General features: G+C 43.2%; 1 protein-coding gene and 1 pseudogene across 2 annotated transcripts in view; both read left to right on the plus strand.

Annotated features, from left to right (window-relative positions):
* The window catches only part of LOC139386198 (A-kinase anchor protein SPHKAP-like), a 164951-nt gene that overhangs the window by 123385 nt on the left and 15218 nt on the right, over positions 1 to 26348 (plus strand). For both annotated transcript variants that reach the window (XM_071131671.1, XM_071131672.1), the window contains 5 exons: positions 13749 to 13851; positions 15969 to 16079; positions 23777 to 23836; positions 24206 to 24349; positions 25012 to 25264. In XM_071131671.1, coding sequence (XP_070987772.1) covers positions 13749 to 13851; positions 15969 to 16079; positions 23777 to 23836; positions 24206 to 24349; positions 25012 to 25264 — 671 coding nt within the window. The remainder of the gene's footprint in view (positions 1 to 13748; positions 13852 to 15968; positions 16080 to 23776; positions 23837 to 24205; positions 24350 to 25011; positions 25265 to 26348) is intronic.
* Positions 3421 to 6204, plus strand: LOC139386106 (uncharacterized; annotated as a pseudogene).

A 26348-nucleotide genomic window follows, 5' to 3' on the forward strand; every position in this document is an offset into this window, starting at 1 on the left:
TTTAATGCTCCTCAGTCACCTTCACATACACAAAGCCGAATAAATGTAATCTACAATTACAAGAGACCGAGGAGGAGCATGTGAACAACATCAGTGCTATGTTAGACAGCTTTACAACTTGAAACGTTATGCTGTGTTTATCATTTCAACATTTAGTGATGTTGTAGTGACAGTATCGGCAGAATGTGCCTTCAAGACAGCAAAACCATTTTAAAAAATGGTCTTACATCACTTCCCCTTGGCCCTATAACCCTATCAATGTGTGCAGATCCATAAGGTGAAAGCTCCACGACTACACTGCTTACATCTATCCACACCCTTCAACCCTGCAAACATCAAAGGGTTAGGGCTAAGGGGAAGTGATAGGGAGTGAATTGGTACCCAGATTTATTTTGAACTCACATAGTCCGTCTTGCTTTTGGGGTCGGCTAGCTACGGGAACAAGGAAACTATTCCTCTTGCATATGCCTCCTTCATGTCGTTGTTCTGAACCCCTCCAAAAAGAAAACATACTAAATTGGCAATAATACATGAATGCAAAACATTGATCTTAATGCGTAAAAAAAACCGTAATGGGTTACCCATGATCCTCTGTCACATTTGCAACCAATATCTTGATCATATCACGCTTGCTGCGGTCAGCCAAGCTTTTTGTCCGAGCATACTCAGTCATGATCCTTTCACCTCCAGCTTTGCTCTGGAAAATGTCCTCAATCATCTGACAAAAAACACAGCATACGCAGACCCTAGTACACCAGGATTCTTTATCAAAATAGGTTTTATTGATTCCTCACCTCCTTCTGAAATCCCATTTCATAATAAGACCTAATGTTCCTCTCCTAATTCATTGTTCTGTAGTTGGTTTTGAGAACGATGAGAAGAGGATATGAGGAGCCAAGGATTGACACATTGAGAAAGAGCTCAGTGGTAGCCAGCCATCCTCCTGGAGAGCTACTGTGCAAGCGTTGGTTTCAGCCCTGCTCCGTCACCTGGCTATGTCACTAAACTGCACATTAGGATCTATCAGGATTATTTAAGTCGATTAGAGCAGGACTGGAAAAATCCTACATACACTAAGTAAATCTCCAGGAGTAAACCAACCCAACATCACAAAGATGGAACCTCAGGAAGATCAATAAAGTTTTTAGTTATTAAAAGACAATCCTAGAAAATAACGAAAGGCTTACTTTGGCTGGACTATCTTCCTCTGCTCTGCTTTTTCTGTTAAGACTTTGTGTCAGGGTGTCACGTCCTGACCTTAGTTCCTTTTTTATGTCTCTATTTTAGTTTGGTCAGGGCGTGAGTTGGGGTGGGCATTCTATGTGTTGTTCTATGTTTTTGTATTTCTGTGTTTGGCCTGGTATGATTCCCAATCAGAGGCAGCTGTTTATCGTTGTCTCTGATTGAGAACCATACTTAGACAGCCTGTTTTCCCACTATGATTGGTGGGTAGTTGTTTTCTGTCTTTGTTTTAGTTACCAGATGGAACTGTTTCGGTTGTTATTTTTGTTACTTTGTATTTTAGTGTTCAGTGCTATTAAATAATATGACGAACACTTACCACGCTGCATATTGGTCCGATCCTTCATACTCCTCCTCAGAAGAGGAGGAAAACTGTTACACAGGGTAAAAGAGTCGTCAGGGTCTAATGAACCACCAACATCCACGGAGCAGCTTGCAGAAGAGTTAACAGAATCTGCCCGTCACATGAATAAATGAAAGCTTGGTTCTCAACAATGCTACAGGGATAATACAACCAAATTGCATATCTGATTCTTTACATTTTGGTTGTTAGTCATACTCTAAACCCCATTTAGCATGCTTTAAATGTCAGGCGCAAATAATCTGCTATGAAATCATTAACCTACAATTATATATGGGATGTTGAGATAAGACATACAATTAATGGGTTCTGATGTGATCTGTGACATGCCACAGAATGCGTGATGTGTGACTCCATCCCTCAAAATCTTGGACCCCTGGCAAACTCCCCCTCCCAAAAGTCTGGCATTTAAATGTCTCAGCGGTGCCCCCCGCAGGCTTTAGGGGACGGGGTGGCCCCTCCTTTACTGTACCATCACTGCAAACACCACAAATCCGTCTGGATCCGGGTGCCAGACCTGGGCCAGCAGGATTAGATCTGGCCTGCCGGACTCCGGGCAGATGTTGGCCACATATTTGTGCTAGCTGGGATTGTATGAACGAATACATTGATCATATCTCTGTACTGTAGAGAAATAACTCGCCATCAGAACTTGTTTCATTGGGTAAACACATGTTTAGCACACTGAGGTCTGGTCTCTGAAGAAGATACTGAAACACTTCAACTACTTTAGACCCAGATTCATCATGAACTTTTAAGTCCCTGGTAGGCAGGATACATTTCTTGACTAATTGAAAGACATTAAACAACATTTGGATCGCTGTTAGGGTTTCTGTAAACAATTGCAATTGTGGCAATCACTCACCTCTTTCCAAAAAGTCATTGAAAGTCAATGGCTCTTGTGAAAAAAATTAACTTCTTCTCATCTTTGTATTTCACTTGTACAGCCAGCAGCCTAGTCAGCACTACCCTAACACCGCCTATATAAACACAACTACGTCAACTTCAATACATTCTAATAAAAATGAGCCTAATGAACAACGCAGGACACAATATTGATATTCACACTAATGGTTGCATGCACTACATTTGCATATCGCGTATGGATTTCAGCATATGAGATTGCGATAAACATCTAGCTAATTTTGCAATGGTTACATAAAATCCCTTCAACCGAACAACATATTCATTGCTTTCTCCTTGCTTTATTGTGCTGCACTTATTAACTATATATTTAGTAACACACACGAGGCAAGCACCACATTTGACTCTACAGTAGATACCGTAGATAGTACACACAAGGCACACATATCTAGAAAAAGTATCGACAGCTGACAGTTAACAACATCATAGCTACCCAGGCACACATCCATTACTAACCCTTCAAAATGTGTCATTGCGTTTTTGTACCTCAGGACATTAATTTCCAATGGAACGCTGCGTTTGCCTTGCAGCATTGCGTTGCAGAGGCCGTTGCTGTACGTTCTGTGTGGTGCATATGTTGGATTTATCGAACGAATGCATCAAGTTGTATGCGTTTACTTGACAGAAAGTAGCAACATGTGAATGTCGAATTTTTGTTGCACACATATCCAGTCAAAAGAATGTGGAGTTACATAATAAAAACAGTTTGACTGTATAATTTCTTTACATTTTTTATTCATTTATTTGCCATGTAGCATACATATTATTTATTCGATGACATATACAAATGAATTGTGAGAGTCTATAACATAATTTCCCGACCAAAATGCATAGTCTTGAAGCGATATGCTATAATAAATAGTTAAGATAGCAGAGAGTGGGCTCTTTCAACAATGAGACCAACATTGCGAAAGGTGGTCTTGATCGCGCTGTTGGGCCGGGACCAGCCCCGACGAAAACGCAGGTCTGTGTGGGTCCAGAGATGGTTGAAGTCGTGAAAGCAAGCAGGGGAGTTCCACTGTCTCATTCAAGAGCTTTGACTGTTTAGATAGGAATTCCGAAGTCACTTTCGTCTGGACCGAAGCCAGTTCGATCACCTGCTCCAGATGGTTGGAGACAGGATCGCCCGGATGGATAACAACTACCGGGAGCCCATCAGCCCAGTTGAACGCCTGGCGATTTGTCTCCGGTAAGCTAAATTCTAATACATTTTTAAAGGCTTTGATAGCGTAATTGATTGATATTAGATATATTTTATGTGCAACCTAGCTAGCTATAAAGGGCTCTCTAGTTAATAGCCCATATGCGACATCAGATGTACTTCTACAGAATGTTCATTAGGCCTATAACTTTTGCCAAAGTTGGTTAAAAATATTTTTTTAATGATGCAATGTTACCAAATTAAAAGAAAGTTGAGGTGCTTTGTGCCCTGATGAAGGTAGTAGACTGGTCTTCTTCAGGACCCCTTGTTGTACAAAACAGTTACCATCATTGATTAGATTATTCTTGGAATCATGTACACTCTTAGAAAAAAGGGTTCCAAAAGTGTCATTCTGCTTTCCCCATAGGATAACCCTTTTTGGTTCCAGGTATAACCCTTTGGGGAAATGATTATACATGGAACCCAATAGGGTTCTACTTGGAACCAAAAGAGTTCTACCTGGAACCAAAAAGGGTTCTTCAAAGGGTTCGCCTATAGGGACATCCGGAGAACCCTTTTAGGTTCTAGATAGTACCTTTCTTTAGAGTAGAGTTGGCCTGGGCTACAGTTTATTGATATAGTCACAGACTGAATTGTACAGTTTCAAGGCATTGTTAATGATGGTTGATGAGTATTACAATATAATTAGTAGAGCATAATAAACAGTAATGAGGTAGCTATATGAGTAGATAGAATATGTTGGTGGAATTCAAGTTACACACAATTGTGATAATTATTTTGAATTATATTTCTGCTTCTTGGCGACAGGGGACTCCCACGGGACTATCGGAGTTGGACGGTCCACGGTGGCAGGCATTGTCCCCTCTGTGCCACAAGCCATTTGGGACTGTCTGGTTGGTGAATACATGCCTGTCCCCAAGGAGGAAGCCTGGAGGGCCATTGCTGCCGAGTTCATGGAGAGGTGGAATTTCCCCAACTGTCTTGGCTCCATTGACGGGAATAGTAGTAATCCAGGCTCCACCGTGCTCGGGTTCGCAATTCTACAACTACAAGGGTACATATTCAGTTGTACTCTTGGCTGTTGTAGACGCCATCTACTGTTTCCGTGTTGTCGAATTTGGTGCTTATGGCAAGGGAAGTGATGGCGGGATCCTCCGGGACTCTGCCTTCGGGCCAGGCACTTTAAAAAAAAATGTATTTTTATTTAACCTTTATTTAACCAGGTAGGCTAGTTGAGTACAAGTTTTCATTTACAACTGCAACCTGGCCAAGAATAAAGCTAAGCAGTTCGACACATACAACAACACAGAGTTACACATGGAATAAACAAACAATAAATAATAAAATAATAAAAAGTATATATACAGTGTGTGCAAGTGAGGTAAGATAAGGGAGGTAAAGGCAGTAAATAGGCCATGGTGGCAAAGTAATTACGAAATACCAATGGTGGGTAGTACATGGGGCTTTGGTGACAACAGGGATGGCACTGTGATAGACTGCATCCAATTTGTTGAATAGAGTGTTGGAGGCTATTTTGTAAATGACATCGCCGAAGTCGAGGATCGGTAGGATGGTCAGTTTTACGAGGGTATGTTTGGCAGCAAGTCAGAACCGTCCAGAGTAGTGATGCTGGACAGGCGGGCAGGTGCGGGCAGCGAACAGTTGAAGAGCATGCATTTAGTTTTACTTGCATTTAAGATCAGTTGGAGGCAACAGAAGGACAGTTATATGGCTTTGAAGCTCATCTGGAGGTTAGTTAACACAGTGTCCAAAGAAGGGCCAGAAGTATACAGAATGGTGGCGTCTGCGTAGAGGTGGATCAGAGAATCACCAGCAGCAAGAGCGACATTGATGTATACAGAGAAGAGAGTCGGCCCGAGACTTGAACCCTGTGGCACCCCCATAGAGACTGCCAGAGGTCCAGACAACAGGCCCTCCTATTTGACACTTAATCAGAGAAGTAGTTGGTGAACCAGCTGAGGCAGTCAATTGAGAAACCAAGGCTGTTTAGTCTGCCGATAAGAATGTGGTCAGGATGGCACATTGGAGATTCCACCACCTGCATCACTCCCTGGGGCTGGGACCCGTTCCCCACGTTTTCGTCGGTGACGAGGCCTTCCCTTTGATACCCAACCTTATGAGGCCCTACGTTGGACGCCAGCTGCCAGCTGCCATTGCCAAAGCCTGTAAGGATCTTTAACAAAGGCAAGGTTCGTTGTTGAATGCGCCTGTGGGATTCTGGCAGAGAATGTATTGTAGAGTGCTTGGTCTCAGCCCCTCAAATGTCGATGCCTGCGTGAAAGCCACATGTGTTCTCCACAACTACCTGTGGAGGTCATTCCAGGAGTCTCTCCAGATGGAGATGGGCACGCCAAATGGTTACCTACCTGATGTCACCAGGGAAGGTGCCAACAACGCCCCCAGACAGGCACTCCAGGTGAGGGAGAAGCTGACCACCTACTTCTCATCGCCAGGAGGTGATGCAGCATGCCGTGGAGTGAATCAACTCTTTTAAGAGCCCCATAACACAAAGGTTATTTTAAGAACCATCCACCGTTGTCCGTAAAATAGCATTTTTTCACAGATTATTTTATGTCTCATTGTCTCTGTTCATTTGGAATTTATATTTAAGTGAAATTTGGGAGTAAAGACCACACCTTAACCCCTTCCCTCTCCCATTAACGTCAGTATTATACACACCTGGCATGGTACATCAGGTGAGCAGGAGCACTAATTAAGGTTATACGACATACAGTTAGTATGATAACAAAGGTAAAGGGTAACCTAGGGTCCATACAAATAGTACAGTTTACCACCATCTTCACTAGTCTGACAAAATGCTGGTGGAATTGTTTTATTTTCAACTTTCCTGTCTTAAATCTGCAAAGGCGTAGGGAAGAAATAAGCAGATTAAGTCTAAATGAGATATTAATAAAGAAATGAAAGACTATGAAGACCTTAGAATTTAATAAGTATTCAAGTACAGGAAAGAACATGACAGTTGTAAAAAATAAAACACCTGTTGAAAGAGGTGTGTGTGTGTGCTTTCATGTATGTGCGTGTAAAAATACTAAAATGTATGTGAAGCCTGTAATCTGTAAGAGAACAACAAGAGCACACATTTTTTGGCACAACTGCAGACAGATACAGGGACTACTGATAAAGCCTAGACTTAGTAGGGGAACTTCAGACATGGCCATAAAGAGAGAGAGGGCAGGGCACTGGAGATCTGAGGTACAGAGAGGAGTGGAGGAGGTGTGTGTTTGTGTGTGTGTGTGTGTGACTCTGTCTCTGAAAAAAAGAATGGAATGTGTAGCCATAACACAGCTAAATTAACAAATGGCCCCTGGACGTCAAGGACACGGCAGGTAGCCTGGACGTGATTGACACAGGGTGGCAGGTAGCCTAGTGGTCAAAGTGTTGGGCCAGTAACTGAAAGGTTGCTGGATCTAATCCCTGACCTGACAAGGTAAAAACGAGGCAGTTAACCCACTGTTCCCTGTTACGCTGTCATTGTAAATAAGAATTTGTCCTAAACTGACTTGCCTAGTTAAATTAAAAATATATGTACGTATATTCACCTTTAGTCTTTTAAGAGACCAACAATTCTCCGGTGTGTGAGTTTCAATTCTGTAAAAACACAAATAATGAATGCTATCCTAAGACTTTAGAAACAAATTACTTTATGAATTGACTGAATTTAAACAGAACTGATATGTGTAAAAGGAAAGGTACAATGAGGGAGGTCAAAATAACAACCAGACAACTCCTCCTCTTCCTGTCCTTCCTGTGAGCTGGTCAGCTAAATTGACTCCATCTCTAGAAGGGAAGAGAAAAACAACACATACAAGCATTACATAATATAACACCATAAAAAGTGAGATTTATGTTAACTAAATAATCCTTGTATAGTGTAGTTAGTTGCATAAATATTGGAACAGTGTGGTAAAGTTAGTAAATCTTGCTCTTTACTCATGGAATTTGCATTTCAGATTAAAAGATGAATATGACAGACAAATATTTAGACAGCAAACTGTTGTTTTAGGATATTTTCTAACCCAGAACCACCATACATTTGCCTCATATTAATCCTTTGATCTGAAATACCAATTAGCCTACATGAGTATAGTGTAAAAATGACCTACTTTACTTCACTGTCACAATACTTATGACACTACCTGTGTTGTGGAGAAGAAAAATGTACCATTGAACTCGGCTTTGAAAAGCAGCTGATACATTTTAAACTTGACTGCTGCTTTGCTGAGGCAGCCTCCTCAGGGTTTGCACCAGGCTCATGGCAAAGAGGGTCTCTTCATCCTCCTTCCTGTGAGCATCAGGTTGGGCTGCTGTGAGGTTCATAATGAGGTTCATTAAAATCGTGAGTTTCATAATAATCTCAGGTGGTCCTAGATCCAGAGGTGCTTCCTCCGTTTCCTCATCTTCCATGGCTGCACCGGTAGTGGTCATACTCGTAGATGATGTAGACGTTGTATAGGGTCTCTCTGCACCTGTGATCGCACTTGTAGATGATGTAGAGGGTCTTGATGCACCGGTGGTGCCCACACTTGTAGATGATGTAGTAGAAGGTCTGGCTGTAAAATTGCCACTCGTTGCCCTAGGCACAATAAATGGTTCCAGAAAAGAAAGAATGTGGCCAAAGCGCCAAGGTTGCTGGCCTGAAATTGCTGACCCAGACCTCTTCTTCTCTTTCTCTGCCCTTCTCTCTCTCTGATACCTGTCCCTGAGTCATCTCCACTTCCTCCTACAGTCTTCTTATACATAGACATGAACATGATAGGCCAAACCAATACCATAACTATAGTTATTAGATACTGTAGCTATCATGAACATGTCACCTACTGTACACACACTGTTATCTGACCAAATTATCAGCGGTAGTATCTACCATAATTTCTATTACTATTTATCTCACATACACAGTCACAGTCTTTCAAATATGATTATTTGGCCAAGTTATCAGGGGTAGTAACTAGCATTATTTATATTACTATTTCTCTTTCACACACACGCACGCACGCACGCACGCGCGCGCGCACACACACACACACACACACACACACACACACAGACACACACACACACACACACACCCATTGGCTAGGTTAGCAAGCTAGCTAGTTAGGTTAGCTAGCTAGCTAAGTAGCCACATCTAGCACAAGCTCACTACTAAACTGACCTGGCAATCCAACTATCGTGGACACTTGTCTCCAAGCAGCATTTTTTGTGTTTAAGTCTCTCTAACTGTCAGTAGTTGTGTCAAAAAGACAAGGTTTTTAAATACCTGAATTCAGTATAGTTGCGTAGCTGCGCAGAATGCTATGCAGCATTGATGCAATGACGCAGTCGGTGACTTCGAAGCGTTAACATTAGCTATTAGCTAGCTAGCTAGGTAACGTTAGCTAACTGCTGTAGATAAGTTACCCTGTTAGTGTTAGCCAACTGTTAGCTAATGTTAGCTAATTGCCATGGTAACATTACAAAACATTTGGTGTCGAATTAACACACGTTTATTGGTTTATTCAACTGTGGTAATACAAAAAAATAGGAATTTAGCCGCTTCAAGTACCTATCTTTTGTACTGTATGTCCATTCTGTCAAACTGAGCTAAAATCATTAGCTAGATAGTTAGCTAACAGTAGCTACGCTTTTAGAATGGCGCCAAGCCTAGCTTGGTTAAAAAAAACTGGCTATACTATACCGATCGACTGCTAGGTAATAATTCATATTTGGCTTAATATCTGGAACTAGCTAATGATACATGATAAGAAGGATACGCTAAATGGTTGACATAGGCCACTTTTGAATTTAAAACAATATTACTTACCTTAATGAAAAGACATTCTGTCAGTGTCAGCGTGAGGAAGAAAATATAAATGGTGGCAAAATCCAAATTTAACTGCTAATCTGTGAGCAGGATCTCATTGACTCTTGCAGTATTTATAAACACTATATTCAAATTAACTCTGTGTTTTACCTCGACTCTAGTGGTCACAATCTGTCACTTAATTCCCAAAATAGTTAAGCTGCTCTTTTCGAGTCAAATAATAGTAACTCTGCTGTAATGACTTTATTATTTGCTGTGCAGCAAATACCTTACCTACCTTGGGCAAAATACAATGTAGGCACACATAAATTCTGATTGATACTGCTATAAGTAGGCTAATTTCTTTAACGAGTCAGACGCGAAGGATATACTACTTTCTCGGGAATGGGCCCAAATCCCCATCATTTGCGCGAAGAAAAGACGAAGAAAAAGGGGGCGGTGGTCAGGTTGCCTTCTGAGAATTCATAGGCGAGTGAGTAAACCCCCTCTACCATCAGTCCTATTAGCCAAAGTGCAATCATTGGATAACAAAATGGATTACCTCTGATCAAGGATATCCTACCAACGGGACATTAAAAACTGTAATATCTTATGTTTCACCGAGTCGTGGCTGAACTACGACATGGATAACATTCAGCTGGTGGGTTTTTCGGTCCATCAGCAAAATAGAACAGCTGCCTCTGGTAAGACAAGGGGTGGCAGTCTGTGTCTATTTGTAAATAACAGCTGATCCAAATAATCTAATGTTAAGGAAGTCTCAAGGTTTTGCTCACCTGAAGTAGAGTATCTCATGATAATCTGTAGACCACACTATTTACCAAGAGAGTTTTCATCTATATTTTTCATAGCTGTCTACCATCACAAACCAATGCTGGCACACAACGAGCTGTATAGGGCCATAAGCAAATAGGAAAATCCTCATCCGGAGGCGGTGCTCCTAGTGACCGGGGACTTTAATGGAGGGAAACTTAAATCCATTTTACCTCATTTCTACCAGCATGTTAAATGTGCAACCAGAGGAGAAAAAAACTCTAGACCATATTTACTCCACACACAGAGATGCGTACAAACTTCTCCCTCGCCCTCCATTTGGCAAATCTGACCATAACTCTATCCTGCTTACAAGCGAAAACTAAAGCAGGAAGTACCAGTGACTCGCTCAATAAGGAAGTGGTCAGAGGACGCAGATGCTAAGCTACAGGACTGTTGTGTTAGCACAGACTAGACTATATTCCGGGATTCTTCCAAAGGCATTGAGGAGTACACCACATCAGTCACTGGCTCCATCAAAAACGTCATCGATGACGTCGTACCCACAGTGACCATACGTACGTACCCAAAACCAGAAGCCATAGATTACAGGCAACATCTGCACTGAGCTAAAGGGTAGAGCTGCCGCTTTCAAGGAGCGGGACTCTAACCCGGACTCTTATTAAAAAATGTCCTCAGACGAACCATCAAACAGGCAAAGCATCAATACAGGACTAAGATTGAATCGTACTACACCGGCTCCAATGCTCATCGGATGTGGCAGGGCTAGCAAACTATTACGGACTACAAAGGGAAGCACAGCCGCGAGCTGCCCAGTGACACATGGCTACCAGACAACCTAAATAACTTGGCGCAGGGCCAGACGGATTACCAGGACTTGTACTCCAATCATGCGCTGACCAAATGTCAGTGTCTTCACTGACATTTTCAACCTGTCCCTGACCAAGTCTGTAATGCCAAAATGTTTCAAGCAGACCACCATAGACACTGTGCCAAAGAACACCAAAGTAACCTGCCTAAATACAGGATTAAGATCGAATCCTACTACACTGACTCTGATGCTCGTCGGATGTGGCAGGGCTTGAAAACTATTACGGACTACGAAGGGAAATCCAAACGCGAGCTGCCCAGTGACGCGAGCCTACCAGATGAGCAAAATGCCTTTTAGGCTCGCTTCGAGGCAAGCAACACTGAAGCATGCACGAGAGCACCAGCTGTTCTGGATGACTGTGTGATAATGCATCGGTAGCCGATGTGAGCAAGACCTTTAAACAGGTCAACATTTACAAAGCCACGGGGCCAGATGGATTACCAGGACGTGTACTCAAAGCATGCGAGGGCCAACTGGCAGGTGTCTTTACTGACATTTTCAACCTCTCCCTGACTGAGTCTGTAATACCTATGTTTCAAGTAGACCACCATAGTCCCTGTGCCCAAGGAAGCGAAGGTAACCTGCCTAAATGATTATCGCCCCGTAGCCCTCAAGTCTGTAGCCATGAAGTGCTTTGAAAGGCTGGTCATGGCTCACATCAACACCATTATCCCATAAACCCTAGACCCACTCCAATTTGCATACCGCTGCAATAGATCCACAGATGATGCAAAATCTATTGCCCTCCACACTGCCCTTTCCCACCTGGACAAAAGGAACTCTTATGTGAGAATGCTATTCATTGACTTCAGCTCAGCGTTCAACACCATAGTACCCTATCACTAAGCTATCACTAAGCTAAGGACCCAGGAACTAAACACCTCCCTCTGCAACTGTATCCTGGACTTCCTGACGGGCCACCCCCAGGTGGTAAGGGTAGGCAACAAGACGTTTGCCACACTGATCCTCAACTCTGGGACCCCTCATCGGTGTGTAGTCCCCCCTCTTAGTCCCCTCCTATACTCTCTGTTCACCACGACTGCGTGGCCAAGCATGACTCCAACACCATCATTAAGTTTGCTGACGACACAACAGTGATCTGATCACCGACAACAACGAGATAGCCTATAGGAAGGAGGTCAGATAACTGGCAGTGTGGTGCCAGGACAACAACCTCTCCCTCAATGTGAGCAACACAAAAGAGCTGATCGTGGTCTACAGTAAAAGGTGGGCCGAACAGGTCCCCATTAACATCAATGGGGCTGTAGTGGAGCAGGTTGAGAGCTTCAAGTTCCTTGGTGTCCACATCACCAACAAACTATCATGGTCCAAACACACCAAGACAGTCGTAGAGAGGGCACGACAACGCCTATTCCGCCTCAGGAGACTGAAAAGATTTGTCATGGGTTCTCAGATCCTCAAAAAGTTCTATAGCTGCACCACCGAGAACATCCTGGTTGCATCACCGCCTGGTATGGAAACTGCTCGGCCTCTGAAAGCAAGGCAATGCAGAGGGTAGTGCATACGGCCTACCCAGGACCTTCCTGCCACCCAGGTCTCAGAAGAAGGCCCAAAAAAATCCCAAGGACTCCAGCCACTCTAGTCATAGACTGTTCTCTCTGCTACCGCACGGCAAGCAATACCGGAGCGCCAAGTTTAGGTCAAAAAGACTTCTTAACAGCTTCTACCCCCAAGCCATATTGAACTGTTGATCAAAAGGCTACTAAGACTATTTACATTGTCCCCACCACCCATTTATACGCTGCTGCTACTCTCTATTTATTATCGATTGCATAGTCCCTTTACCTCTACCTACATGTACATATGACCTCAATTACCTTGACTAACCGCTGCCCCCGCACATTGACTCTGTACCGCAACCCCCTGTATATAGCCTTGCTATTGTTATTTTCTTGTTGTTCCTTAATTATTTGATACTTCTATATTTTTTGTTGGTTAAGGACTTGTAAGTAAACATTTCACTGTAAGGTCAACACCTGTTGTATTTGGCGCATGTGACAAATACAATTTGATTTGATTTGAATCCCTAAATTAAACCAGTTCCAAAATTAAATACTTTTAATTTACCATGAAAGTGATGATCACAGAGCCAGATGTCTCTCTGGTCTTCATATACCTCCCTCCTTTTTATGTGCCAGTTTTATCCAAATTAATACAAACTTCTGATAAAAAATCTGGCACTTTCAAACTTACAAATCACAGATAAAATGATTTAATGAGGAAAATCATTTATTTCCTCCTTTCAATCCTATATTGGTTGTAAACATACCAATGATCAACATACATTGTCTCAAGCGCCTCAAGACAAATGTGATGGCTGAGTTTACCTTTGTTTTTAGTAAAGGTTCACAGTTTTTGTGTTCCTCTCATGCAATTCTCTAATGGCTGGTCCTGTACAGCAGTGGGCATGCCAGGGATGCCAGGGATCATGTCCCCAGGCGAAGTTGTTCACCAATGGGCTAATAGGCTCTCTGAAGCCCAAACAGAGGCCTTGCCCTGGGGTTGTGTATAGTAGGCCCTGACACAGACACACTTTGTTCTCCTCCTGCAGTAACTTCCAGTCGTCAGCCATGTTCGAGAGCTCTGAGTCGGCAGCCGCCGAGGGAGTCAGCACAGACAGCACCCTGGGATCCCCCATCACCGCCTGCAAGAAGGTAAATACAGGGGGACGGTGTGTGTGTACAGTATGTCCGGTAAATATTAATGTGTGTGTGTGTGTCCCTCTCCCTGGTGAGTTTGTGCCATTGCAACAGAGAGTAATGATGGAGGACCAGGTGTTTCAGGTCATCTAGTTGGATTCATCATCTCACTGTGCCAAGGAGACAATGAGAGAAATGGCAAAGAACACTGGTCTCGGGGAGATTACATTGAGTTTCAACTTCTTCTGTTCTGCTCCCCCTCCTTCCTCTTGAATAAGGAGCATTGTCAGTCGATATAGCTGCTTGTTCAGTCACTTCATTAGTAGACGGGTTGTCACGTTAAATGACTTCCACTGAGCCTCGCCGCTTTGCCGCTAACATACAAAAACAATATTACATCACAAGAGGTTGGTAATGGCTGGAGCGGAATGGCATCAAATACATCGAACACAGGGTTTGATGCCATTCCATTGGTTCCTTTCCAGCCGTTATATTGAGCCATTCACCACTCAGCAGCCTCCACTGTCTCACATGTAGTATTGGTAATAGGAGTGTCCACACAATGACACAAAACTGTATGGCTTCCAAGTGTGTATTTATCAAGACAAGATTTCAACCCTAACTCTAGGTCAGGTCCCCTGACTTGACAAAGACCTAGAAATCTAAATATTGCCTTAATAAAATACATGTGGGAGAATAATATTATTTTAACTGGTGAACATTTACTTATATCAAGCTCCTGCTCAAGCTCCTGTATGAAGCTGGGTTATGTTCATTGGTGCACATCGACGCAAAACATTTTGTAACGGAAGAAAAGGGCAATTATTGGACAAGTTCAAATAGCACATCCCTGTTTTGGGCGGTTATCTCCCATTTTGTGCCTAATGAACACAACCCTGCCCTCACTCCAAGCTCTGCCAAATTGTGATGTCATGACCATGAGGCCGTCTGAGTGTGAGTCATCTCTACCTGGCGATGGCCCAGAGCAGATGGACAACACCAGAGGGAGATAGTGCAGGACAGGGGCACAGGGGGCATGATGGCATGAGCCTAAAAATACACTATGGAAATGATTATGATCTCTATTGTTTTGTAACCTGACTACCCATCCACATCGCTCTGGCCAAACGCCACACCTACTAGCGTTTCTTTTCCTGGATTTGCTTTCCTCCCTGCTTTCAGGGAGGTTGGGTTAAATGTAGAAGACACATTTGGGTTGAATACATTCAGTTGTGCAACTGACTAGCTATCCCCTTTCCCTTATTATAGAATTTCCTTCAACCTCATGGCTTGGTTTTTGCTCTGACTTGCGCTGTCAACTGTGGGGCCTTCTATAGACAGGTGTGTGACTTTCCAAATTGTGTGCAATCAATTGTAGACTCCAATCAAGTTGTAGAAACACCTCAAGGATGATCAATGGAAACAGGATGCACCTAAGCTCAATTTCAAGTTTCATTGCAAAGGGTCTGAATACTTATGTAAATAAAGGTATTTCTGTTTTTTATTTTTAATATATATGCTAAATGTTTTGTCATTATGGGGTATTGTGTGTAGATTGATGAGGGATTTTAAACAAATCTATTTTAGAATACGGGTGTAACGTAACAAAATGTTGAAAAAAATGAAGGGGTCTGAATACTTTCCGAATGCACTGTATGTGTCCCTCTGACAAGGTACTCTTGACTCTTGAGTGTCATTGAAAGTCGCAGGTCAACAGGACTTGACACTTAACGCATAGCGTCCTTTGAAACAGCTCGCGGGGGAAGAGTAAAAACACAGTAAATATGTGGAGAGTAAATAGGCTAACTGACAGGCTATTGATCCCTCTTACAGAGGAAGGTCCCACATAGCACCTCCTGAACAAAGGGCCTGTAGAGATCTTTATAGCCAGAGGGTAAATACTAAGGTTGTCAGCTGAAGGTGAATGGGGTCTCGTGTGTGTGTGTGTGTGTGTGTGTGTGTGTGTGTGTGTGTGTGTGTGTGTGTGTGTGTGTGTGTGTGTGTGTGCGTGTGTGTGTGTGTGCGTGTGTGTGCGTGCGTGCGTGTGTGCGTGTATTTGTATGTTATACATTCTGAGAAGGAGTTCAGTCATGTGTCTGTGTGTAAGAGTGTGAGTTATCTGTGTCTTCCAGGTGCTGTGCAGTAGCAGTGTGCTGGACTCATCAGAGTACTGGCTGAGGAATGAGAAGGCTCTGTGCAGGCTGGGCCTTCTGGAGGATGACGCTGAGGGGAGATATAACACGGTGAGCAGTGTGTGCCTATTTGATTTATAACTATATGATTGCCACCAAATCTATGACAATTTATAGAACTTTGTAGAACAGGAATTCTCCCTTGGGTACTCGACTGGTAAGCGTTGGTGTTCTTACTAGAAAACAAAGGTATCACTCCGTGTGTCTGTCCTTTCCCTCAGTCTCATTCTGAGCTCTGAGTCAATTAAAAAGCGTTTTCATCTTCCCATTGTGTGTGCAAATGATACAGTGCCGTTTTTACACAATGTGTCCAGACTGGATGAGGAGCACGGGTTAGGTGTGTGTGTGTGTGTGTGTGTGTGTGTGTGTGTGTGTGTGTGCACCCTCTTCTGTTAACCAGTATTATCACAGTAATAGGCCTGTGGCCATATCAGCTTAGTTAATTACAGACTCTGAGCCAGGAGTGAACAGGGTCTGTGTTAGTGAGTGTGTGGAATGCAGATTTAATACGTTTGGCTGGATATGGTATTTCTGGTTTTGGTTGGGGAGCGGGGGAAGGGTTGGTTTATTAGTGTGTTCATTTGGATCATTTATGGAATCATCTAACATGGTCACTTTAATCAGTGCGATTGTTACAATGTGATTGTCATTGATTACACACACAGCGGCAGCAGAGGTATTCAAATTAAGCTCGGAGGTCGTGTTTACGACAGGTTCAAGTTTATTGTCCCTGAAGGGAAATTGTCTTGACATTGATATGTCATCCTGGTTGTTTCACAAAGTGTGATATCTTTATTATCCACTAATTTCATATGATGGAGACAATATGGCCACACACGAACTGGTTGATTATGTGACAATTACAGTGACGTCTATTCCTGAATGTGTGTGTGGAAGGCTCAGGAAGTAGAAGGGACTATGCACTCAGGAGCTCAAAGTGCAAAGATAAAAATCTTGTAAGCTCTCTTTTCACTCCTTACCAAATCTAGGTCTTGTCACTTTTGATCACTCTCTCATGTTTTAAGGCAGGGTCTGAGATGTTACCGAGTTGCGATAGTCACAGTGAATTTCATCTGAACACATTGACAGAGGGTAAGCAATTTGGAACCGAAGTCTTCTACACTGTTAGTTCTGCTCTGCTAGTTACAGTGAAGTTACGGAGATATGTTTCCAATCCTATTTTACATTTTTGTAGAGATGAGATCTATATCATTGTTCATCTCAGACCCCAGAACCAAATGTTGCATGCACTAATAATCTGTCACCAAACACCAAAACTATTCCCAGTTTCACTCTCTCTCTCTGCACACTGCCACACTAACACTGCCACACCCACACCCACACACACACACACACACACACTGCTGCAGCTATGTAGATAATTGAATTGTATTCAATGAGATATGGGGAGCTGAAAATGACAATTTAAGCTGTATCTCACGGCTGATGGCTAGGACAGAGTTAGTTACAGTGATGAGATAAGATATTCCCAATTCATATCATTCCTCACTGCTCTAATTGCCTGCTTGGTCCCACAGCAACTGTGTGTCTGCCTGTCTGCCTGCTTGTGTGTCTGCCTGTCTGCCTGCTTGTGTGTCTGCCTGTCTGCCTGCTTGTGTGTCTGCCTGTCTGCCTGCTTGTGTGCCTGCCTGTCTGCCTGCTTGTGTGCCTGCCTGTCTGCCTGCTTGTGTGCCTGCCTGTCTGCCTGCTTGTGTGCCTGGGTCTAGGATTGGGTATGACTGGAAATGGGACATCGTTACCAGTTAGTTATATTATGTAATATTATTCCAGAGTTGGAGGCTGAATGGAGAGCTGAACAGGTGTAGACTCTATACACATTAGTGCTGTGAATATTCAATGAGCTCTACAACTCTAATATTCCAGAACTAAAATCTTGTGTAATTTGGTCAGCTAATTGATTTTCTTCGGTTTACGCACAATCTGTCCACGAGAGATTACCACAACCAAGACCAGCATACAGACAGTGCATATGAATAATGGAAGTGCCTGTAATGTATCTTGGCTGGTGCTATTGCTTGGAGGTCAGGGGTCAGGAGCCACAGAAGGATACCAAGGTTGTGTTCCAAATGGCACCGAATTCCCTATTTAGTGCACTACTGTAGTGCATTATTTAGAGAACAGGGTGCCATATGAGACACAGCCAGAGCATCCAAGTGGCTCACAGTCACAACATGGCCTGACTGTGGCGGTCTTACATAACAAACACAGGGGAACACACAGAGGACACAGGAAGAACGACTGAGTGTGCTGAGTTGAGAGCAATGGGACATAGAGAGAAAGAGAGAGACACAGGTTAGAGTTGAGAAGAAGGGTTTGAAGGTGGGAGAGATTGAGTGAGGGGGAGAGGATTTGTTGTTGAGGGAAGAGGAAGAGAGCTTAGAAGTGGGTGGAGGACTGTGTGCATGTGTGCTTGTGTGCACACGGGTGTGCGTAGCAGCCTATTGTACTACATACCCTGTGAATATTTGTCATCTTTATTGAAAATGAGTGAGACCGTTTTAAGGAGTTTCTGCTCCTGTGCATGTGTGATCGAGCGTGTGTATTTGTGTTGTGTGTGTTTGTGTTGTGTGTGCCTGTGTTGTGTGTGTCTGTGGTGTGTGTGTTTGTATTGTGTGTGTGTGTGTTGTGTGTGTGTGTGTGTGTGTGTGTGTGCGTGTGTCTGTCTGTGGTGTGTGTGTCTGTGTTGTGTGTGTGTGTGTGTGTGTGTGTGTGTGCGTGTGTCTGTCTGTGGTGTGTGTGTCTGTGTTGTGTGTGTGTGTATTGCAATATATTGCACTATAGCCTGTGAATATTTGTAATCTTTATTGAAAATGAGTGAGACCGTTTTAAGGAGTTTCTGCTCCTGTGCTTGTGTGACCAAACATGTGTGTTTGTGTTGTGTGTCTGTGTTGTGTGTCTGTGTTGTGTGTGCCTGTGTTGTGTTGTGCATGTGTGTGTTGTGTGTGTGTGTCTGTGTTGTGTGTGTCTGTGTTGTGTGTATTGTGAGTGTCTGTACTGTGTGGATGTATGTTGTGTGTGTGTGTGTTGTGTGTGTCTGTGTTGTGCATGTGTGTGTTGTGTGTGTGTGTCTGTGTTGTGTGTGTGTGTGTGTGTTGTGTGTGTCTGTGTTGTGTGTGTGTGTTGTCTGTGTTGTGTGTGTCTGTATTCTGTGTGTCTGTGTTGTGTGTGTCTTTGTCGTGTGTGAATTGCAATATATTGCACTGTAGTCTGTGAACATTAGTAATCTTTATGGAAAATAAGTGAGAGCGTGTTTACGAGTTTCTACATTTGTGCGTTTGTGTGTGTGCGTGTTTGTGTGTGTTCCTGTCCTGACTGTATTTGTGTAACCAGTCCTGTAACCAGTCCAGGTCTCTAACTTCACACAGACACACACACACACACACACACACACACACACACACACACACACACACACACACACACACACACACACACACACACACACACACACACCATCTGACTTCTGTCTTTACGATGTGAATGGTTGTGAGTTTGTGCTTCTGTCACACCTCCACACCTCCACACAATCACTCACTCACTCTGTCATTTAGACACACACATTAAAGAAGCAATAAAACTGACCTTTAGAATAGTTGAGTATCTGGAGCATCAGCACTTGTAGGTTTGATTACAGGCTCAAAATGGCTAGAAACAAAGAACTTTCTTCTGAAACTCGTCAGTCTATTCTTGTTCTGAGAAATGAAGGCTAATCCATTCAAGAAATTGCCAAGAAACTGAAGATCTCGTACAATGCTGTGTACAACTCCCTTCACAGAACAGCGCAAACTGGCACTAATCAGAATAGAAAGAGGAGTGGGAGGCCCCGGTGCACAACTGAGCAAGAGGACAAGTACATTAGAGTGTCTTGTTTGAGAAATAGACGCCTCACAAGTCCTCAACTGGCAGCTTCATTAAATAGTACCCGCAAAACACCAGTCTCAACGTCAACGGTGAAGAGGCGACTCCGGGATGTTGGTCTTCTAGGCAGAGTTCCTCTGTCCAGTGTCTATGTTCTTTTGCCATTCTTAATCTTTTCTTTTTATTGGCCAGTCTGAGATATGGCTTTTTCTTTGCAACTCTGCATGGAAGGCCATTCTCATAAAACCATTAAAATACCATGGCAGTAATGCTTTTAAATATAAAACATGTCATTTAGTGATACAACAAAATATCGTAATAAAGATAATAGTGTTCTCTACCTTGCACAAACAGCTCATTTTTGGAGACTATTGCCACCCCCACCTAATGGTGATGGCTAAATGATTTTGTCCTTGGGAAGGGCACTATATCTCCTATTTTTTTTTGACTGTTTCTCCCTCGCTCTTTCTCATTCTTCAACAGTCATCTCCTTACTTTTCTCTGCAATTGCTTTGACCGGCGTGGAAGACACAATAAGCCCAAATAATGTGTGGGCTTGATAGAACCGCCTTTATAATAAGACAGCTTCAAAATAGGTTACACCACTACCAGAGTGGGCTTTCTTGAAAAAAAGTAAGGAAAAGGCTGAATGTGATATGTATGTAATAATGTAAACAGGGGTGAAATGGTGAAATTGCAATGTTCTGTGTTGTTTCACTCCGGTGGACATTTTGACTCTCCTGATAAAGAGCGCCACTCCAATTTTCAAGCTGCTCCCGCCGTTTTGTTTCCTGTTTAATTCTGTCCCCTTTTCAGCTTTGGGGTGGTTAGCTCACTGATTCATCCTATAGGCTACTTTTTATAAAAGATCCATGAAATGGGCAGAAATGATGTAGAAAACATGGGTAAAGTGCGAGATTCATTTGTAAAAGAGGGAAATTAAAAAAAATCTAATCCACTCATTACAGAGACTAACATCCATGATGTCACAGAGTAACCAACTACAGATTCAGCCTGATTGGCAGACAGAACAGTTTTATCTCTAAGCTGATTGGGCCATTCGATCCAGTTCCAGTCGCTGCATCATTTACCTCTGTTTTGTATTTCTCCTTCTGCTTCTCTTTTGATGTTAGTCCGAAGCGTACATGCCCTCTTCCCCCCGGGAAGACCCATTAACATGGAACATGGACACGAGTGCCACGGAAAAGAAAAGAGGAAGGGGGAAAAAAACATGGTGGGGAGCAGGGGAATAAGATGCTGAATATAGCCCACAGGCAAACCAGACAGTCATATTAGCCCAATTGACATGTCTGAGGAGAGACAAGAGGCCTACAAGATGGACCCCACAAGCGTTTGTTCTTTTACCTAAATTAGTCACGTAGGGAAGTTAATCATAAAGAATAGCTCTTACAGAAACCATATGAATTGTGGGTAGCTAAGCTCTTTGAGCTTTGAGGGCTTTCAGCATGACGTACATCAGAGAGGGTATGTACGATGATCAAGGAGGTTATATCAACCGCTGGGATTTACAATGATTGGTATGTTGATTAATACAGGAAATTGTTTATTTCTCCTCTCTAGAAAATATATATAATATGTTCTCTGGTTGAAGCGTGGGGGCAGAATATTGGGTTTGGAGAGATGGACCTGGTATGTACAGTGGCAAGAAAAAGTATGTGAACCCTTTGGAATTACCTGGATTTCTGCATAAATTGGTCATCAAATTTGTTCTGATTTTCATCTGTCACAACAATAGACAAACACAGTCTGCTTAAACTAATAACACAAACAATTATAAGTTTGTATGTCTTTATTGAACACACCATGTAAACATTCACAGTGCAGGGTGGGAAAAGTATGTGAAGCCTTGGTTTTAATAACTGGTTGATCCTACTTTTTATAACCTCAACCAAACGTTTTCTGTAGTTGTGTGTGCCTGTGTTTTGATCAACTTGGGAATTGATTTTTCCGTTGATGATAGCAAGCTGTCCAGGCTTTGAGGCAGCAAAGCAGCTCCAAACCATGATGCTCCCTTCACCATACTTTACCGATGGGATGAGGTTTTGATGTTGGTGTGCTGTGCCTTTTATTTCTCCATACATAGTGTTGTGTGTTCCTTCCAAACATCTCAACTTTAGTTTCAACTGTCTACAGAATATTTTGCCAGTAGCGCTGTGGAACATCCAGATGCTCTTTTGCGAAGTTCAGATGTGCAGCAATGTTTTTTTTGGACAGCAGTGTCTTCTTCCGTATTGTCCTCCCGTGAACACAATTCTTGTTTAGTGTTGTACGTATCGTAGGCTCGTCAACAGAGATGTTAGCATGTTCCAGAGATTTCTTTATGTCTTTAGCTGACACTCTAAGATTCTTAACCTCATTGAGCGTTCTGCGCTGTGCTCTTGCAGTCATCTTTGCAGGACGGCCACTCCTAGGGAGAGTAGCAACAGTGCTGAACTTCCTCCATTTATAGACAATTTGTCTTACCGTGGACTGATGAACATCAAGGCTTTTAGAGATACTTGTATAACCCTTTCCAGCATTTATGCAAGTCAACAACTCTTAATCTTGGGTCTTCCAAGATCTGTTTTGTTCGAGGCATGGTTCACATCAGGCAATGCTTCTTGTGAATAGCAAACTCAAATTTTGTGAGTGTTTTTATAGGGCAGGGCAGCTCTAACCAACATCTCGTCTCAATGATTGTACTCCAGGTTAGCTGACCCCTGACTCCAATTAGCTTTTGGAGAAGTCATTAGCCTAGGAGTTCACCTACTTTTCCCAACCTATATTGTGAATGTTTAAATTATGTATTCGATATAGACAATAAAAATACAATACTTTGTGTGTTATTAGCTTAAGTAGACTGTGTTTGTCTATTGTTGTGACTTAGATGAAGATCAGATCATATTTTATGACCAATTTATGCAGAAGTTCAGGTAATTCCAAAGGGTCCACATGCTCTTTCTTTGCCACTGTAAGTTCATCTGGCTTTGAACAGATAGAGAGAACTGGATAGATAGGAACTGGTTATATAGTGTGTTACAGCTGGCAGGGGGGGGGAACTATCTGTGTTTATTGGTAAGTGACCAACCAAGGGCTATGCCTCACTCCCCTTTTATAATTAACTCAATTATTGATTAAAACTTCCCCAAAGCATTTGTAGCTGTACTTTTACATACTTTCTCTACACAACCCAGCCGCACTGGCACGACAGGGTCACACTTATGAAAATCGAAGAGATTGACGGGGCGGCCAATCTTCTATGCGTGAACAAACGTAGCACTTTGCTGTTCTATAGTCCGGGTCAGCAAGTGAAATAACATACCTATGCAACTATGAAGGCTTTGGAAAACCCACCCCAGAATAAACAATGGCAAAGCAATCAGTGAAATTATTCTGAATTCCAAATTGCACCTTATTCCCTTTGTAGTGCACTTCTTTTGACCAGGGCTAATAGGGGTCTGGTCAAAAGTAATGCACTATATAGGGAATAGGGTTTAATTTGGGACCAATTCAGTAAAATTATATTAGTCTGTATGTAGGGACTGTCGCTCGCTCCCTGGGTACTGACTGACTGGGTGCCAATTAGCCCTGTTGTGTCCTGCTTATTCGCGCGCTGCCATACCTCCAAAATCACGTCCTGCTAGAGGCTTGTAATGGCCAGTGAGGGCTAACACAGCATGAATGCTTCCTCTGTCAGACGATTAATCATGCTTTTATCTGGGTAAATTCAGGTCATTGGAATGGGGAGTAAGGTTGGCTACATCACAGTCAGTATTCTGGACTATTTGATGCTAACCTCTCAGGTCTCACTATGTTTTTTTGTAGCTTTACATTACCACTGTTCTGAAGCTTTTTCCCTCTTATTGCAGATCTGCTTTGTGAATCTGGACCAGCAGAAGGTGGATCGTCACGACAACAGCTGCGTCAAGGTGTGCTGGGTCCCCTCTTCTCTTGTCATCTCTCTGTTACCCCCTACCCATGCTTTCCTCTCATATCCTCTATTCCCTCTCCTCCCTCCTCATCTCATCTCCTTTACTCCCTCCTCCCCTTTCCTCCCCCTACCCATTAACCCCTCTGCTCCTTCTCTCATCCTCTATCCTCGCCTCTCCTTTCCCCTCCTCCCTTTCCCCCAGAGTCTTTCTTAACTATCATAAACACTGGCTCTGTTGCCATGGATTCAGGATAATTAGCCTGGGTGAGAGGGGTTGATTTGTTTAGGTAATTAGCAGGTTTGTTCTGATGATGACTGCCTGTGTGCCTGTCATTGTGACTGTGGGCGACGTCCCTCTCTCCTCTAGAAACTGGCCTCAATCTCTCCAGACCTTCCCAAGCTGGTCGACTCTCTGAGTGTGCGACAGCCCAAGGTGAACGAGATCCTGCTGCTCGGCGGTTTGGAGACTCCGGACCACTCTCACCGTCACCAGTACCCCACCCACACACAAGTGAGCGCACGCACGCACGCACACACACACACACACACACACACACACACACACACACACACACACACACACACACACACACACACACACACACACACACACACACACATTCATGTCATTTTATATTAATGGTTTGTTGAGATCCCTCCATCCCAAATCCATCCACTGTCTGATCTGCTCTGAGTATTACACGAGCAGACAAGGTAGAATGCATCAATTATTGAACTCTTTACCGGGAGACCCATGGGGGCGGCGCACAATTGGCCCATCGTCATCCGGGTTAGGGGAGGGTTTGGCCGGCAGGGATGTTCCTGTCCCATCGCGCACTAGCGACTCCTGTGGCGGGCCAGGCGCAATGCATGCTGACACGGTCGCCAGGTGTACGCTGTTTCCTCCGACACATTGGTGCGGCTGGCTTCCGGGTTAAGCGGGCGTTGTGTCAACAAGCAGTGCGGCTTGGCTGGGTTGTGTTTCGGAGGACGCACGGCTCTCAACCTATGCCTCTTCCGAGTCCGTACGGAAGTTGCAGCGATGGGAAAGGATTGTAACTACCAATTGGATATAACGAAATTGGCGTTATAATAAAAATATAAAATGTAAACATTTAAAAAATGTGTGTGTGCGTATTTGTACCTGCGTGTGTGTGTGTGTATTGTCTCCAGGGCCAGAGGGGTACAGATGTGTGCCTGGTCCAGTGTGCTGGGGGCCGGCGGCCCACCAGCATCATCTATGAGATCAACAAGTTCCTAATCGGGCTACAGTGGGGTCAGGAGAGGCAGGGGTCCCAGGGGATGATGATGGCAGGGCAGAGGCTGGATGATGACACCAACCGCTCTTTCTCATCCATAGAGGAGGACTTCCTCACTGCCTCAGAACACCTGGGGGATGACAGCGAGGATGACGGCTTACGAAATGGTGATTTTCTCTCATCCTTTTGAATACCCTTGTACTATATTTGAGTTCATTGTATTTTACTGACGTATGTGGTGAATATGAAAGTAGGGTAATGTAGTCCTATGTGGCTAAGTTTGAAGAGCATGAGGATAGCAAATACGAAAATTTCGATCTCAGTTACTGTTCTAGGTCACTTTTGACAAGTGTGTCTACTAAATAGGATACACCATTTATTATTTACAAATATACTAATGTGAAGCACTCATTTTGGGAGGAAAAATCTGACATTTTTGTAAGGTTATACATTATTCAGTAGCCTAGTCTCAAAACAGGTCAATGCATAGGTGCGTTCGGAAAGTATTCAGATCCCCTTGACTTTTTCAACATTTTTTTATCGTTACAGCCTTATTCTAAAAAAATTTTTTTTTAATTATAATTCTCACCAATCTACACACAATACCCCATAATGACAAAGTATCGTAACAAAATGTGGAAAAAGTCAAGGGGTCTGAATACTTTCCGAATCACAAATAGTCTACATGCTCCTTGAATACTATTCTTACCACTGAAGATGTCCCTCGTCTCGTTTCAAAAGGGAACGACAGGCATTCAGCTGTTGTTCTCTTGTTCTCTCGTGCCTGTCAGTCTTCATCTGTAAAAACACTTCTCTGTGGCTGGCTGGCTGTGTAGCTCCTTAGAGCATTTGTGCCTCGCATGGTGTGCCGTGCTGCTGTGGGCACATACAGTAGAATAGATCAATGCCTGTCATGATTGAGATTAATATACAGTATATGGCCCTGAGTTTGGCGGTGCTTTTCTGCACAGTGACAAGTCTCCCCTTATCTATAATATGAATCTCCTGTAAGCAGAGATGGGCAGGATTTCTGTTACATGTATTTGGAAGACTTATTTGAATTACTTATGAGTATTTTGTCATTTGAATTACACTGGGCTGAATTACACTACAATGTATTTTGTATTTTCAAAATACTGTAATTTATAACGGTTCACATTTTGTGGCCCCCCTTTCACCCTGCATTGGTATCAGAAGTCTGAGAGCACTATAGTGTGATAAAAGCATCTGCTAAATGAACTAAATATAAAT

Source organism: Oncorhynchus clarkii, chromosome 27, assembly GCF_045791955.1.
Source record: "Oncorhynchus clarkii lewisi isolate Uvic-CL-2024 chromosome 27, UVic_Ocla_1.0, whole genome shotgun sequence".
NCBI lineage: Eukaryota > Metazoa > Chordata > Actinopteri > Salmoniformes > Salmonidae > Oncorhynchus > Oncorhynchus clarkii.